The sequence below is a fragment of the Nesoenas mayeri genome (assembly GCF_963082525.1).
Source record: "Nesoenas mayeri genome assembly, chromosome: 1".
In the NCBI taxonomy this organism is placed as follows: Eukaryota; Metazoa; Chordata; class Aves; order Columbiformes; family Columbidae; genus Nesoenas; species Nesoenas mayeri.
In genome coordinates this window covers 153,411,262-153,425,654 of record NC_137541.1, presented here as the reverse complement: position 1 = coordinate 153,425,654, position 14,393 = coordinate 153,411,262, and the positions used below count along the sequence as shown (strand labels likewise).

General features: G+C 37.5%; 1 protein-coding gene across 1 annotated transcript in view; it reads left to right on the top strand.

Moving 5' to 3' along the window:
- MYO16 (myosin XVI) overlaps positions 1–14,393 on the top strand; it is a gene marked incomplete at both ends in the record, with an annotated part of 300,394 nt that overhangs the window by 84,142 nt on the left and 201,859 nt on the right. The window contains 2 exon segments of the mRNA XM_080343675.1: positions 2,527–2,652; positions 14,311–14,386. Of these exon segments, the coding sequence (XP_080199801.1) occupies positions 2,527–2,652; positions 14,311–14,386 (202 nt within the window).

Genomic DNA, 14,393 nt, shown 5'->3' with positions numbered 1-14,393 from the left:
CAATGTCATTATCAATCAGTAAATGGTCATCAGCAGCATTGAGACATTTAAAAACTTCTAAAAATTATTTTTATTTTTTTTTCTGCAAATACTGTAAAATAATTGGAAAGGCATGTATTATTGAACTTTATTATTATTTTAGCACTTATGATGAATTACATTGCATGATACTGAATTAATACAATGAATCATTAGTATTTGATTCCGTATTTTAAAACCTGTGAAGTATTTAAACTGCAACCGAAAAAGTGAGCAGCCTCATAATTGGCATTGTTGAATCCAGCTACTGGCTCTGTCTGTACAGAAAGCTGTGACTTTTGGGATGGACACCCCAAGCACTTCACTTTAGTTAAAAACAGGAGGGAAGCAGGGGAGGGGTGGGAAGAAATAACACAACTTTTAATTTAATTTATAGAAACATTAATTTAACTTCCAGTTTTCTGATAAATTTAAGCTAAGCTGCTAAATCACAGTAAAACACAAAGTTGTTTCTCTTGACTTTACTCTTATTGCTACTGTAGTCTGAATTGGCGAAGTTAAATTGAGTTATGAACTTACCTAACTATCATTGCATAAAACCTTTTCTGTAGTTAGCTAGAATTGTTGAAATATATGTCTGAAATGTGTTTAATGGTACTGCAGATACTAGGAGAAAAGCATTGTGGATAGTTTGTTTTTTGCTTGGTGCGATGTGGACAAAGGGGACATTTTTTGTATTAACAATTTTTATGTTGAACTTGAATATTTTAAACTTATTTAATAGTCTGCCAACAAGTAGCTACAGAGTGGATCATTTTGCATTTGTTTGAAATTTCTATTACATGAAACTTTTGTCTGACAAACTGGTGGGAAGTCCAGAATTTGTTAAACTGCTCTGTCTCTCCTCATGAGTATGGAGACAGCCAGTCTGTGATAGCTGTATGTGTAGCAAAGGGTTCTGAGAATAGTCTTTTTTGTTGTTCTACATCTATCTGCACAGAGAAAACAATAAATATCTCAGTACCAAATGAGATTTATTTTCTTTTGATAGAATATATCTAAGTCCATGTGTAACTTAAGATGAATCAGGCAAAAAAAAATGATGGCATAAACGTATCAATGCAAACATTCTCATAAATTGAGAGCACATATGTGTGTACATGCAATACAGACACAGAATGATATATGGCAAAATTATTTTTTCTGCTAAATTCTCCTGCAATAATTTTTTTTTTTCTTTGAAATATTTCAGTCATAAAATATTTTCTTTATCCTGTGAGTTTTTAAACTACTTTAAAATAGCACTTGTGAAATTGATGTTTGAGTAGAAAATATAACTTCCTCTGTAAAAAGAGAAGAAAATCCAAAGTGATGTCAAATTACGGGAAAATTTTGAGGTTTTTTTAATTAGAACATTTATAGCATACAGAATCGGTGTTCTGCCCCCTTTACAGGGGAAGATTTTTGACGAGCTCTAGGGTTTTTCATCCCTCTGCTTCAAGGATGTTCATAGACAAAAGTTTGTGCATGTTCTGGAGGTGCAGCTGAACTGAAATAGCAAATAAGGCAAATAATATCCTGGACTCTGGTTTTGGTGTCTCCCGTGCTTATAGTGACTTTGGAATTAGACGGTTCTAGTAACACGTTTATTGCAAGACCTTTTTTCTACCATTGGCCATTCCTTTCAACCCTAAGAAATCTAGTCGCTTCAGATAACATTGCTTCAAAGGAAAACAGTCATGTAGTTGGGCTACATGATTTGGGATACAGTTTGCCACCTATATTCTCAGTTCTTCATTCTGCAATCTTCCTGAGCCCTGTCTTTACTGATCATCATGAGAACTGAGTCCTCCTGACTCGGGTTGAGCAATCATATTGTGCCAATTTCCAAAGGCAAATTTTGTCCCCTTTGCTCTCAGAAGTGGAAGGAACATTTGAAATCATAGCAGAGAACCATGAGAACCACTAAACCATCCTGGATCAGTTTGGTCATGTGAGGTATGTGCCTCAACGTACAGTTAAGTATCTAAGGAAGCAACGCAAGTGAAAGGAAGAAAATCTCTGTGGTTCAAAATTGAGAAAGTATTTTTCGTGACCTATTTTGTGCTGCAAGCTCAATGATTATGTGTTACTGAATTCATGTTGGAGGAAGGTAGTGTCAGGTTACATTTGGGATATTTGAACTGCGACAGAAGAAAATTAGGTATAGGCCACACTTTACTGAAATACAAGAATCTACCTGGGCTCATGAAGTTTGTGAATGTGTTTCAAAGGATGTTTGCTTGAAATGGTATGAAGAGTACCTAGTGAGACCCAATTGTTTAAATAGTTCTCAACAAGCTAACATTCTTATTTTTTGGTAGGTTTTATTTATAAATATTGAAAAAGATTCCACAGTTTTTCTATTCTGTTGTTTTCACATGTGTATTTTGTATTAGCCGTAACCATGATTTAGCCAGTTAGGTCTGTGGGGCAGCCAGGATACATGGTGGGGTGCCACAGGCTTTTCTGAATTCTTAAAACTATTAAGGTATTTTTATTTTCCAGCTGCACGTGGCTTGCGCTAATGGATACAAGAATGTTGCATCTCTGATACTGGATCATGGGGCTGATCTCAATGTAGTGGATAATCAGTACTGGACACCCCTACACTTAGCTGCAAAGTATGGACAGGTAAACATGATGTTTTCAACTGCTTCTCTTTTCTTTGTGGTAGGCAGCCTTCTGTAGAAATAGCAAATACTTGCAAGTTAGGGAGACTATTCTGGTTTTAATGTGGAAAGTTTACACGTTTCTGTACTATAGGTGGCATCTTAAATGGCAGAGGTCATCTGAGAATAGACATTGTAAAGCTATCAACCCAGTACAGCTCATTACAATCAATCTACCATCAACAGCAGTTTGTCTCCAGCAAAAATTAAATTTACACTGAAAGAGAGCCAAAAGAAGCATTTCTGTCTTTTATTTTCTTATACCCTGATGTCACACTCTTATGTTCAGCTAGCTTTTTTCTATGTACATTTCTGTGAATGAATGTCCAGGATCCACTTAACACAGTAGTCACTTTCAGTTTTCCAGTCACTGAAATGTGGAAATGTACCCTGAGTTTGGGATTTGGAGGCTACCCCTAAACGTGACTTGTCCCTCTTAACATCTTTTCACATTTCTTCGTCCTCACTCTACCAAGACACGTTCAGTGCACCTTCGCTATAGTCTGACCACTTTGGGAGATCTCACAGCTATACAAATTACACATTTAATTTTTGAACTATTTTATGTTGTAGACCTTATGTACATACATTTTGCATATTAACTTATGAAAAAATTTGAGTAGTTATATTCTTATGAAGAAATTGTTACACTGTTTTAGAGTGACATCCAGAGTCATTTGAAGAACCTGAGCTCTATAGATATACAGTTTTATGTTCGCAAATACACAAAATTTAAAAAAAAAAAAAAAAAAAAAAAAGAAAATAAATACAAGACACATAAAATGGGGAAAAAAAAAAAAGAAGCATCTACTGGAGTTTAAAATTTATAAAGACAAAATTTAATTTGCATCTGTACAGGAGGAAGCTTCTAAAAAATAATGGCACCACAGCCTTCTTGTTACAAGTCTCAAGTTGTAAATTAATATACAACCTAAGTGTTATTGCTCCAACTTCCACAGTAAATTATATGAGAAACAATTGGAGAAAAGATACATTATCCTTAGTGAGCTAGGCATGTGAAAGACCACCCACACCTCATAATCAACACCTGGCTTATAGAGACACCTCTACAATGGCAGAACCAGTAATTTTTACAATGAGCCAACTGCAACTTAAGTACAAAGGTTTGTTTTGTCTAATGTGAACAATCACCTCCAGAGTGCAATTCAGACAAATCTAGGAGGTACGTTTAAAATAGGTGGGATGAATCAATACTTGGAGGTCTGACCCTCCCTGATTATAGAGGTCATGGACAACTAGCATATATTAGATGTCTAACTTAAACATTTTAAAATCTCACAGGAAGAATCCAGACCAAAGTGCAGGGCAAAGGGACAAACGATGGGTCAACTGCCCACTGGATGTGCTGGGTCTCCCTAGTGATCATAAAGGCGACATGGAGTTGATGTCTTACTCTTAGTCAATGTAAAACTGCACAGAGTGAATCCTACAGAGGGAGCAGAGTTAAATATTTAAAACAACACCCGTGTTCTCAAAAGCAAAACATAGCAGTAGGTTGTTGCATTGTTTCCGAACAGGGAATAAATAAGAGTTTTAAATGACAGTATGTATTATCCAATGTTTAAAAAAAAAAAAGATAAAAATCTGTACCTGTCTTTACATATATTTGTAAAGAAAAGAAGTCTCGTGGTTAAATTTACCATCTAAAATTTGCTAGAATGTTATTCCTGAGGCTACTGCCTGAAGGTCAGTGTCTCTGTTTCGTAAGATGAGGCTCTGCTTTTCAGAAACAGATTAGGTTACCAATGAGTGCACCAGACTATTAAATGAAATACTACTAGCTGCAAACATTGAAAAAGAATAGCAATAGTATTAAAAAATAGACATGTTTTTAAGCAAGGTATTCTGAGCTTCTAGAGCTGTTGTCGTTTTTCTCCCTGTAACTATTGGAGCTAAACCCAAGTTTTTATTTTTAATGTGCATTGAGATTCTAACATTATACAAAAATAGGTATTACTGAGGTATTAATGTCAGAGTTGCTTATCTTAATAATTTTACCTTAATAATTTTACCTTAATAAAAGGATAGAATATAGCAGCCTCTTTGGCACACATGCAAATCTGCATCAACACACAAAAGCCTCTTCAAAATCAGATTATGAGGGGAGCAAAACAAGCCCCAAGAAATGAGAATATGCCAGGGTTTCCTACATAGATGTAGTGGGGAATTTTGAACATACGCATTCTTAATGCTGATATTGCTGGCAGTTTTGAACTCCGTTGTCTCATTGACGTGCAGCCTGGGGAGTGCTAGTGTGGATGTGGCTGCTGCCTCTACACAGCAGAGTGGGGCACACGTCCTCACTTGGGGACCACACCACCCACCCTGGCACCGATACCAGCCGAGGAAAGGCGACTTGTATTTCTCAGGCTGGCCCCCTAATTTGAATTTAGCACAGCAATTGATTTCTGAAGAGCAAGTAATTTGGAACTGGTAGTGCTGTCCTGGCTGGACATCTTCCAGGCTCTGTGATCAGGAAAGCCCACACTCGCCCTCCCTGCGGTGGGAATAGGCTGCAGCTCTGAGTTTGCCTTGGGTACTTTGGCACAATTCCCAGGCACAAGCTGTTTCTTTGTTGTTTATCACAGAAATGTCACCTTTAAAACCAGCTATCGGAGGCATGCAGGTCAGAGCTGACTCCCCAGTAGCTTAAACACTACCTCTCTAAAAATTTTGTCCTTGGGGGATGCTGCCTATGTCTGAAGTGTTAAATTGCTAAATAAAAGAAGGCTAAAGATTAAGCCAGGCAACAGTCTGGCTCACATTCATATGGTTTAGATCTAGTTTCCTCCACAGGAGATTAGTCTTGTTTGTAGAGGGCTGGTTGGAGTGGTCCAAAGCAGAGTCAGGGACAGAGCTAAGAGTTAAGCAGTGTGGATTATAAGGGATTCTTAAGTTTACTCCATTGCATGTTCTTAGCGAGACAGATTTAGCCTCTGGCTTTAAGGTTCAACGGTTTCATTATGTCAAAAAGGAAAAAAAAAAAAGAAAAAAGAGAACTGTGGAACTGCTGACTATACATCTCCAAGAGTAAATCCTGCACGAGCAAGGATTTGCCATTAACATACTGGAAATATATTTAAAAAAAAAAAAAAAAGAAAAAAAGTTTAGTGAGCTCAGATGCTTAGCTCATTATTCTTAATATTATGTATGTCCTATGCCATTTTCAAAGTCTGTGTGTGAAATTCCCATTCTGTAAACATATTCTCCCTTAATATATATTCATTTGGCTTGTTTGCTTGGACTGAATCATACCCCTCTGTCTTATTAGTTCATCCAAACACAGCATTTCTTTCAGGTCATAGAAGGGACTCTGTGTTTCTTGCTGAAGTCTAAGAGAGCATACTTTCTTACTATGTGGTCTAATTTACTCATCGTTACCAAAATGTACTAGTAATTTGACTCAGCTATAAACTGCAGTTTCATTTTTTTTCTTTAAGTGCATGTTGACCCCAAAATAGAAAATAAAAAAAAAAAACCCTACATAGATCATTAGAGTATGCTTTGATGAGAAGGGATTAACTGAAGTAGGAAATTATATTTAGTCTCATTCAACTTTGGCCATTGCCATAGCAGTTCCTTTGATTGCAATTTCTGGCCTTCTGCATATTCCACAAATGTTTTCAATGGGAAGAGCCTGAAGAAGGGGATGCCGGTTCAGTATTTCAAAAAGAATAGAGTATAGTCACTCAGAATACATATTTTCCCTGTCAAGCAGTTGGAATCATTCATTTATGGTCAGAAAATCCTCCAGAGAATGTTTTATCCAGACATATCTCACCCTCTTTTCTTTAGTCTTTTTGTTTGTCTTTGGCATGCGTGACTGTACTTGGGTAGGAGAGCAGCATTTCCCTTCAGATCAAATTACACTCGTTTTCCTCAAGCAGAGAGACCACTTTGGGATTTCATCCTGTGATATCTTTCTTTTATTCTCAATATATTCAGCAGGTTTCTAGAAATGATTCAAATGCTATTTGTGGGTACAGAACACTCAGGCAGGAAAAGCTAGATTCACAATATACCAAATGATAATAAGAAAATAGATTTACAAGTTTAAGTTTCATGCACAGACTAGGGCCAACCTCAGTTTACAAAATTACTATAAAACTCTCAGTGTATACATATATGCTTTTAAAGGTGAGTTGTGTATGGACTACACTAGATATGTATTTGATTATTGCAGGATGTCAGTGATCAATATAACTTTCATTTTCCTTAAAATACCAGCTATAGTAGCTTCCTCTCGTATCTATACATATAAATATATATGCATATATATAATAAAACCACGAGAGGCATAGAGGAAAAAGAAGACTAATAAGTCTGTTCAGGCACAAACTTTGAGAAGTCCTAGAAGTGTGATCCTCTCTGTAGTAATAATATATAATTTATAGGAACATAACTTAGAAGCATTTTTAATCACAAGATCACATAATTTTCCCTGATTTATTTTATTTTTATTTTATTTTCCATCTAATGTCCTGGTGAACTGAAAAATAAAAATGTACATTATCAGTCTTGAAGTAGAGACTGCTGAAGTCTTCATTTCAGCAGTAGAAAAACTTTTAGGTAAACTTTGTCACTTGCTTAGGTAGCTGTAAACAGCATTAAGTTGCACTTCTTTACTGGAACCTTTCCAGAGGCGCAAAAGGCATACTCTTACACCATGCAGGTTAAACATGCTGACTACAGAAAGGTAGAGGTGACACTTGGGGAACCTGGGTTCCATTCCAAGCTCTATGTATGAACACACACAGTCTTTGTGGTTTGTTCCTCCTACACGTAACCTTATTTGTCCCATTGCCGCCAGGCTGTTCCGTTCGTGTCTTTATTCTCTTGCCTTATTGTCCCATTCATTTGCCTGACTTCATGTCCTTGCCATACGCCTCTTATCCCAATCCTAATTTCCTTGCACTGCCAGCTTCTGCCCCTCCTCCTCTCCCTGGTTCTCATCCAAGCTTTCTTTTCTCTGCCTTGGCTTCATGCCAACCTTTTTGCTATTCTGTTGTACTTATCCCTTTTCCCACTTGCTCACAGTCCCAATCTCCCTTTTTCAATCTCAGTGCTTTTTCCTCATTGTGTCACTTTCTTCTTTCATTTTCTTTTCCTGCTTAGTCTGTCTCTACCTACATCCTGGCTCCTTGCCACATCTCTCTTCTTCCCTTTCACTTCATTTATTTCATGCTGTTGGTTCCAAAGTCCAGTATTTTATCCATGCTCTGATCTATTTTTTCCCCTCCACTCCTTCCACCTTGCTGCTAGTCTCATTCCCACAACCTATTTTTCCTAATCTGTTCCACTTTGCTGACCTCAGGGGGTTATGGTCTTTTTTTTCTGCACTCAAGTAGAAAAGATACCTTCCTCATCTATACTGTACTAAGAATGGAGATCTGTAATGAATTTTAGACATAATTTCCTGTGTTTAGAGCAGTACTGTGGATCAGATTTGCAATTGCAGACAAAATGCTTTTTAGCTTCTGAATGATATTGCTCTTGTTTAGAGGTTTGCATATTAGACTTTGGCTTTAAGGGGGACTCAGTCTTCTAAGGTGTACTATTATGTAATGGAGAACAAATATATGACCTTCAATACTCAGTTCACAGTAACTGTAATAGTTGAAGTTAGTCCCAAATCTTGGGACTTGCTTTTATTTGTTTCGGTCCCCAGTAGCTTAAGTGAACACTGGTCCCTAACCTCAACTTTTCTTCTCATTGTCCTTGATTGTTAGCTAAGTGCTGATTATCAACCCATTCCACCAGTTAAATACATTTCTCCAGTGTTATTCTAAGCAGTTTCTGGTCTTGTTTATTCCATCTGCTGAATATTTGGCTAGCTTGAAGTTGCAGCACTTCTATCACAGAATCTTAGTAATGGTAATAATAGTAATAATAAACATTGAAACTACTTCTTTGATTTATATTTTATTATTATCAGTCTTTTAAACATCCAAACGGATGTTTAAACAGAGCCACTGATACTGGTTATACTAACATTTAGGCCTACAGTGGACCATACTAGTAAAAATGGGCTCTTTGATTTATCCCTTATAATCTAAAAACTGTCTTGTAAATATCTGGTGGCTATGATATTTTCAAGGTTTGAAATTTGGCTAAGTTTTGACAATTTTCCAAACAGACAACAATAGGAATATTCTCACCCCAAAGAATTCATCTTCTGCCTAATACAAAGTCTTCAAATCATATGCACATTGGAGCTCACAAGGGTCAATCAATATATTTTCTCGCATCCTGCTCCCAGAAGGTGTTCATGTTTGGTTGATTTATTTTTCTTCCTAATAGGCAGCAATCCTAGCAAACTACCTTACAAAAATCACACAGTGATATAAACATGCACTTTTCCAACCCAGTGAAGTTGAGCCTTATAAGCAATTGAAAACTGGTTCTTATGAGTGCAGATGTAGGCCATCGTATTCAGTGGTGAAGACTGCACGTAATAATGGTGTAACCAGTGATATTTTATGTGTTCTGCCTATGGTTTCACTGTGTTTAGTGAATAAGCACCATAGATATTAAAATAATACTTGAGGATTTCAGTGTGTTTTGCACACTATTGTGAGATTGATGGTCCAAAATAATACTGATTTTGAGTAAAGGTTGTTGATCCACTAGTTTCCTATTAGATGGCTTTGTCTCAGTGTGGATGAAAGCATGCTGGGGAACCGTATCCAGAGAAAATTGAGTGGAAGCCTAAGAAGTCACAGCAGGTGGAAAGAAATTGCAAGAAGGGAGTGGGAAGGCCTTAGTCAAAGAGAATTGAGGAATTAATATCAAGAAAGAAAAGAAAAATAGCATTGTCCCAAAAAAGCAATAAGAACACTAATAAAAGGGTGGAAGAAAATAAGTTGGAGAGATACATCTAAGGAGCTATGAGTCTCAGATACAGGAAACAGAGAAAAAGAGGCCTGAGGAATAAGAAATGATGGGGGGGAGGGGGGGTGTGAACAAAAGATGGATGGTAAACCAGGTCACTAAGGATGGTAGGAAATGTGCACCTTTGAAACAGAAGGAGAGGAGTGGAGAGAAATGTTGATTTTGACAGGAAAGAAAAGTGAAGAACAGAAGGAATTTACTGTTGGTGCATGCAAATTGGATAATGCATATTCATTGCTGTGCAAAGTAGCACATCGGGACATTTGCATAAAATCTCCAGCTTTCTGAATTTACAACTTAAGCATGTATCTCTCCAATGGTAAAGAAAAGGGAATAAATGATCTGAGGTAGGGGTACTGGGACTTGGATAATAACTCAGGAGTTCAAAGCTCAGCCAGAGCCAGCAGCTTATCCTTTACAGTTGCTGGCACAGATCTGGTGTCCTTTGCATTGCTTCAGAAGAAAATATCTGACCATGCAGAAAAGAAAGACACTTTTCAGGAGCACTGATTCTGCTCCCCAGCTAATTCACTAGCAGTAAAACTAGCAGGGCTCGAGGGCAGTCTGGAGCTGCCTTTGCAGCCTCAAGTGCGTAAAGAGATTCTTGAGGAATCTCTCTCCTTCATGCTCTCTATTTCCTACCTGGTCACTGCAGTCACTTATCTGTGGCAAAAGGCCTCACAGTCTGTCAGCTGGCCAACACTGGTGTTCTTAAGCCTATGATATATGAAACTGAGCATCAGGCTTTCTTAGCTAGCATTTAATGTATGGTAAAATTTAGCCCTTTTTTTTTTTGGCAAAGGGAAATAGTATTTGAAGGCTTTATAATGTGCCTATTGCAGTAAATTTATTTATCCTGCCTTTTTTTTTTTTCTTTTCCCCTTATAGCTTTTTATTTTCAGTATTGCAGTCCGTATTTCTTTAAGTTTAAAGGACTGTTCAACTTCAGTGCTTCTATGTCCAGTCAAGGTTTCCCTTGTTCATCTGTGCATGTTTTTCTAGCTCCTTAGATTGTAAGTGTTGCTTCCACTAATGTGAATTACACTTCATTTCCTTGTAATATTTCCTTTGAGAACTAAAGCTCAGGTTCGCTGTAGACAGGATGCTTTTTTTACCACTTGCTATTTTGGAAAAAACCCATAGCACTTTTGATGTAACTGCGGTGGTCTGCCTGCACATCTGATCATGCATTCTGTCTTGCTTACCAAACTCAGAGTTCTTATATGCACAGAAAACCTTTTTATTTTAATCTTGTCTGTGTAAAGCTGAAATTAATACAATCTTTCTTCATACATTTTCATTAAGAATTTCCCCTATCCATAAATATACAAACTGTTAAAAGTTTGCTAACAAGTTAGTTCTGATGAAGAAAAAATGCACTTTTTTTTTTTAGAAAAGTCATAGATGGACTTTTTCCATGTTACACGGAGTCACAAAATGTTTGAGGTTGGAGGTCATCTGATCCAGTTCCCCTGATCAAGCAGTGCTACCTTAAGCAGGCTGCCCAGGACCATGTCCAGACAACTGGTGAATGTCTCCAAGGATAGAGACTCCAAATCCTCACTGTGCCAGTGCTTGGTCACCCTCACAGTGTAAAAGTCTGATGTTCAGATGGATCACTTTGTGTTTCAGGTTGTGCCCATTGCCTCTGGTCCTGTCACTGGGCAGCACTGAAAAGAACCTGACTCTGTCCTCTTTGCACCCTCCCTTCAGGTATTTATATACATTAATGAAATCCCCCCTGAGCCTTCTCCAGATTGAAGAGTCTGAGATCTCTCCACCTGTCCTCTTATGTGAGGTGTTCCTATCTCATATCTTAGTAGCCTTTTACTGGTTTCTCTCCAGTGTATCCACCTCTTTTGTGCTGAGAACCCTGTACAAAGTATACCAGGTGTGACCTTAGCAGCACTGAGGGGAAGGATCTCCTCATTCAATGTGGTGGCAACAGTTCTCCAAATGCATCTCAGGATACCATTAACCTTCTTTGTGGCCAAAGCACATTGCTGTCTGTTTTTCAGCTTGGTGTTTACCAGAACCCCCCGGTCCTTTTCTGCAAAACTGCTTTCCCGCTGGGTGGCCTCCAGCACATACTAGTGCCTGGGGATTTTTCGCCCCATATGCAGGTCTTCGCACGTCTTCCTTGTTGAACTTCATGATATACCTGTCAGCCCATTTCTCCAGCCTGTCAGGGTCTCCCTGGATGGTAGCAAAACTCTCTGGCCTTCCAACCACTCCTCCCAGCTTTTTGTCATCTGCAAATTTGCTGAGGGTGCACTCTACCCCATCGTCCAGATCATTAATTAAAATCTTGAAAGGGACTGGACCCAGTACCAATCACCAGGATACACTGCGTAGTTACTGGCCTCCATCCAGACTTCTTGACACTCATCACCACCCTCTGGGCCCAGCCATTGAGCCATTTTTCAATCCATCTGAATGGTGGAATGGCAGCACCTTGCTCATTTTTCCATTTGGCAAGCATCACATCAGAACAGATTGTGAATGAGGTTTACAATGTAATTTTACAGATGTTTTGAAGACTTCCTTACTAGTATAAGGTGCAGCCTAGAAAAAGGACCGAAATAGGTATTTGAAAATGTATGACTGATTTGAAGTGGGAACTGGAGTGGGAGTGGAGTGAATGATTAAATAGGTAAATAGGAAAAGCATGAATGATCTATGAAGGCTTTTGAAAATGAAGGCAAGCAGGTTCTGGCTTTTTAAAAATCTTTTTTTTTTTTAATTTGTATGAATTGGCACAGATAACTGTAAAATAAGAAAAATATATATATTGTCGTTTTACCCTTTGTGTCTGCAATATTTCCTTAAATATTACAGTTTCTCTTAATGTAGTCATATCTACCGTATTTGTAACTCTGAAATTGAAATATTTGAATAGTGATAATTTGCTGTAATTACTAATAGTTCTAGTCCTTGGCACAGTTCTGAAGATCTGGCAATTCAATTATGTATATATATCCAATTATATATATATTCAATTATATGTATATATTCACTCTTTCTAAAACGTGTGAATGAGGTTAAAACTAATACAGACAGTTCTGCATAGCCAAAAGCAGGGAACTGAAATCAACAGTGATGTGAATACATTAATCTTGGTGATGTGCATCAAGGATTTCCAGCAGGAGTTATTTCTTTGGCAGCAGGAAACATTGACATTGCAGCATGGAACAGGCTTCTTGTGATGTAAATCCTGAACTTTGATAACTCAAAAATCTGTTTATTGTTACTGAACTGAGAGTGCGTTTAAAACCCCTCTCCTTTGGTAAAATCACTGCTACTTTTCAAAATGGTGGTTAATGAGATTATGCAACTTCTGCTGGTTTAGTAAGGTCAGTGACTAAGCATGCACCATTTTTTCATAATGAAAAAACACAAAGATATATGTGTTGAGGGTACTCAGTTGTAAGCAGGGCTAATTGGATTTGGAAGTGAACCTGTTTTGGCTTCCTCCTTGTTTCCACACTTTGCTAAATTTTCTGTTGTTACTGTTACTGGAAAGCCAGCATTAGAAAGCTGAGGAGAGCAAGATCTTTTTGTTGTATAGGAACTTGCAACAATAATTTATTGTGTTTCTGTGATTAGAAGTTTGGGGTTTATTTTTGCACTTAACTGATTCTTCTTTATCATGGTCTTTTGTAGTAAGTTGCTGTCTGTATAGTGAATCCATATTGAATTTTCTTATTTTTATTGCAATTATTTCCTTCCTTTTTGGCTTTTATTAATTTATTGCTTATTTTGATGCAAAATTACTATCCTTTCTCTTAGCTGCCTTCCAATTCAGGTCTCATTTATCTGTAGCTCTCTTCTTCGACCCTGAAGAATCCTTTTGTTTCTCCACAGCTTGTTTTCCCCTGTGCTCATCCAGACTTCCCCTTTTGATTATATTTACATTATAAATTGCATTTGCTTTTGCGTATATCCAAAAGTTCAGACAGTTCTCTCATTTAGTTGGGCTCTATATTCACCTTCTAAACGTATTTTTTGCTTCTTGTGCAATTTTTTAGTCCTTTCTGACCAACCAGTTTGTCAGGGTAGACATTACTACAGCGTTTTGATGGAGAAATATCTTTAGAGGCTTCAGTGCAGCAATAGAAGAGCTCGCTAAAAACAATTGCTTGCAGCATTCTTGCAGGAATTGAAAAATATATTTTAGACGTTTTCATTATGTGATACTGTATCCTACTCTATTATAGTATAATTGCTCTCATTACTAGTATGTTAAATGGATTTGGTAAACATAAGAAGTATACGCCTATTTCTACTACTGACAGATAATAGATTTACTTTTGTGATGGCTGTGAGTCAGACACCTTTGGCAGCGATAGTACACAGCTGTTGAATTGGTAAGGCATAAATAAATGTTTGTGGTCCAAGTCATGATGAGTGGTGATGGAGGGTTAGTTTTTTTTCCTTACTGATGCAGATTTGTTTACACATCTACGAATGGAGAGACACTTTGAGGGTGGAGTTATGATGAGGGTACACTGAAATTGTATGAGAACTGTATTTTATTCTGCCTTTTGTGATGTGTGTACTAACTGCAGAAGGTGGTATTTTGCATGTGTTGCCTGTGTTTTATCATATGATTTCAGCTAGTGCAGGAACGAATGAACAAACTGAATAACATGTATTCTGTTCCCTTCCTACTTCTGCCATTTCAAACATCTGTGTTTGGCCATTTTAGACCAACCTTGTGAAGCTGCTTTTGATGCACTGGGCAAATCCCAGTCTTCTTAACTGCAACAATGAAAAGCCTTCAGGTAGGTG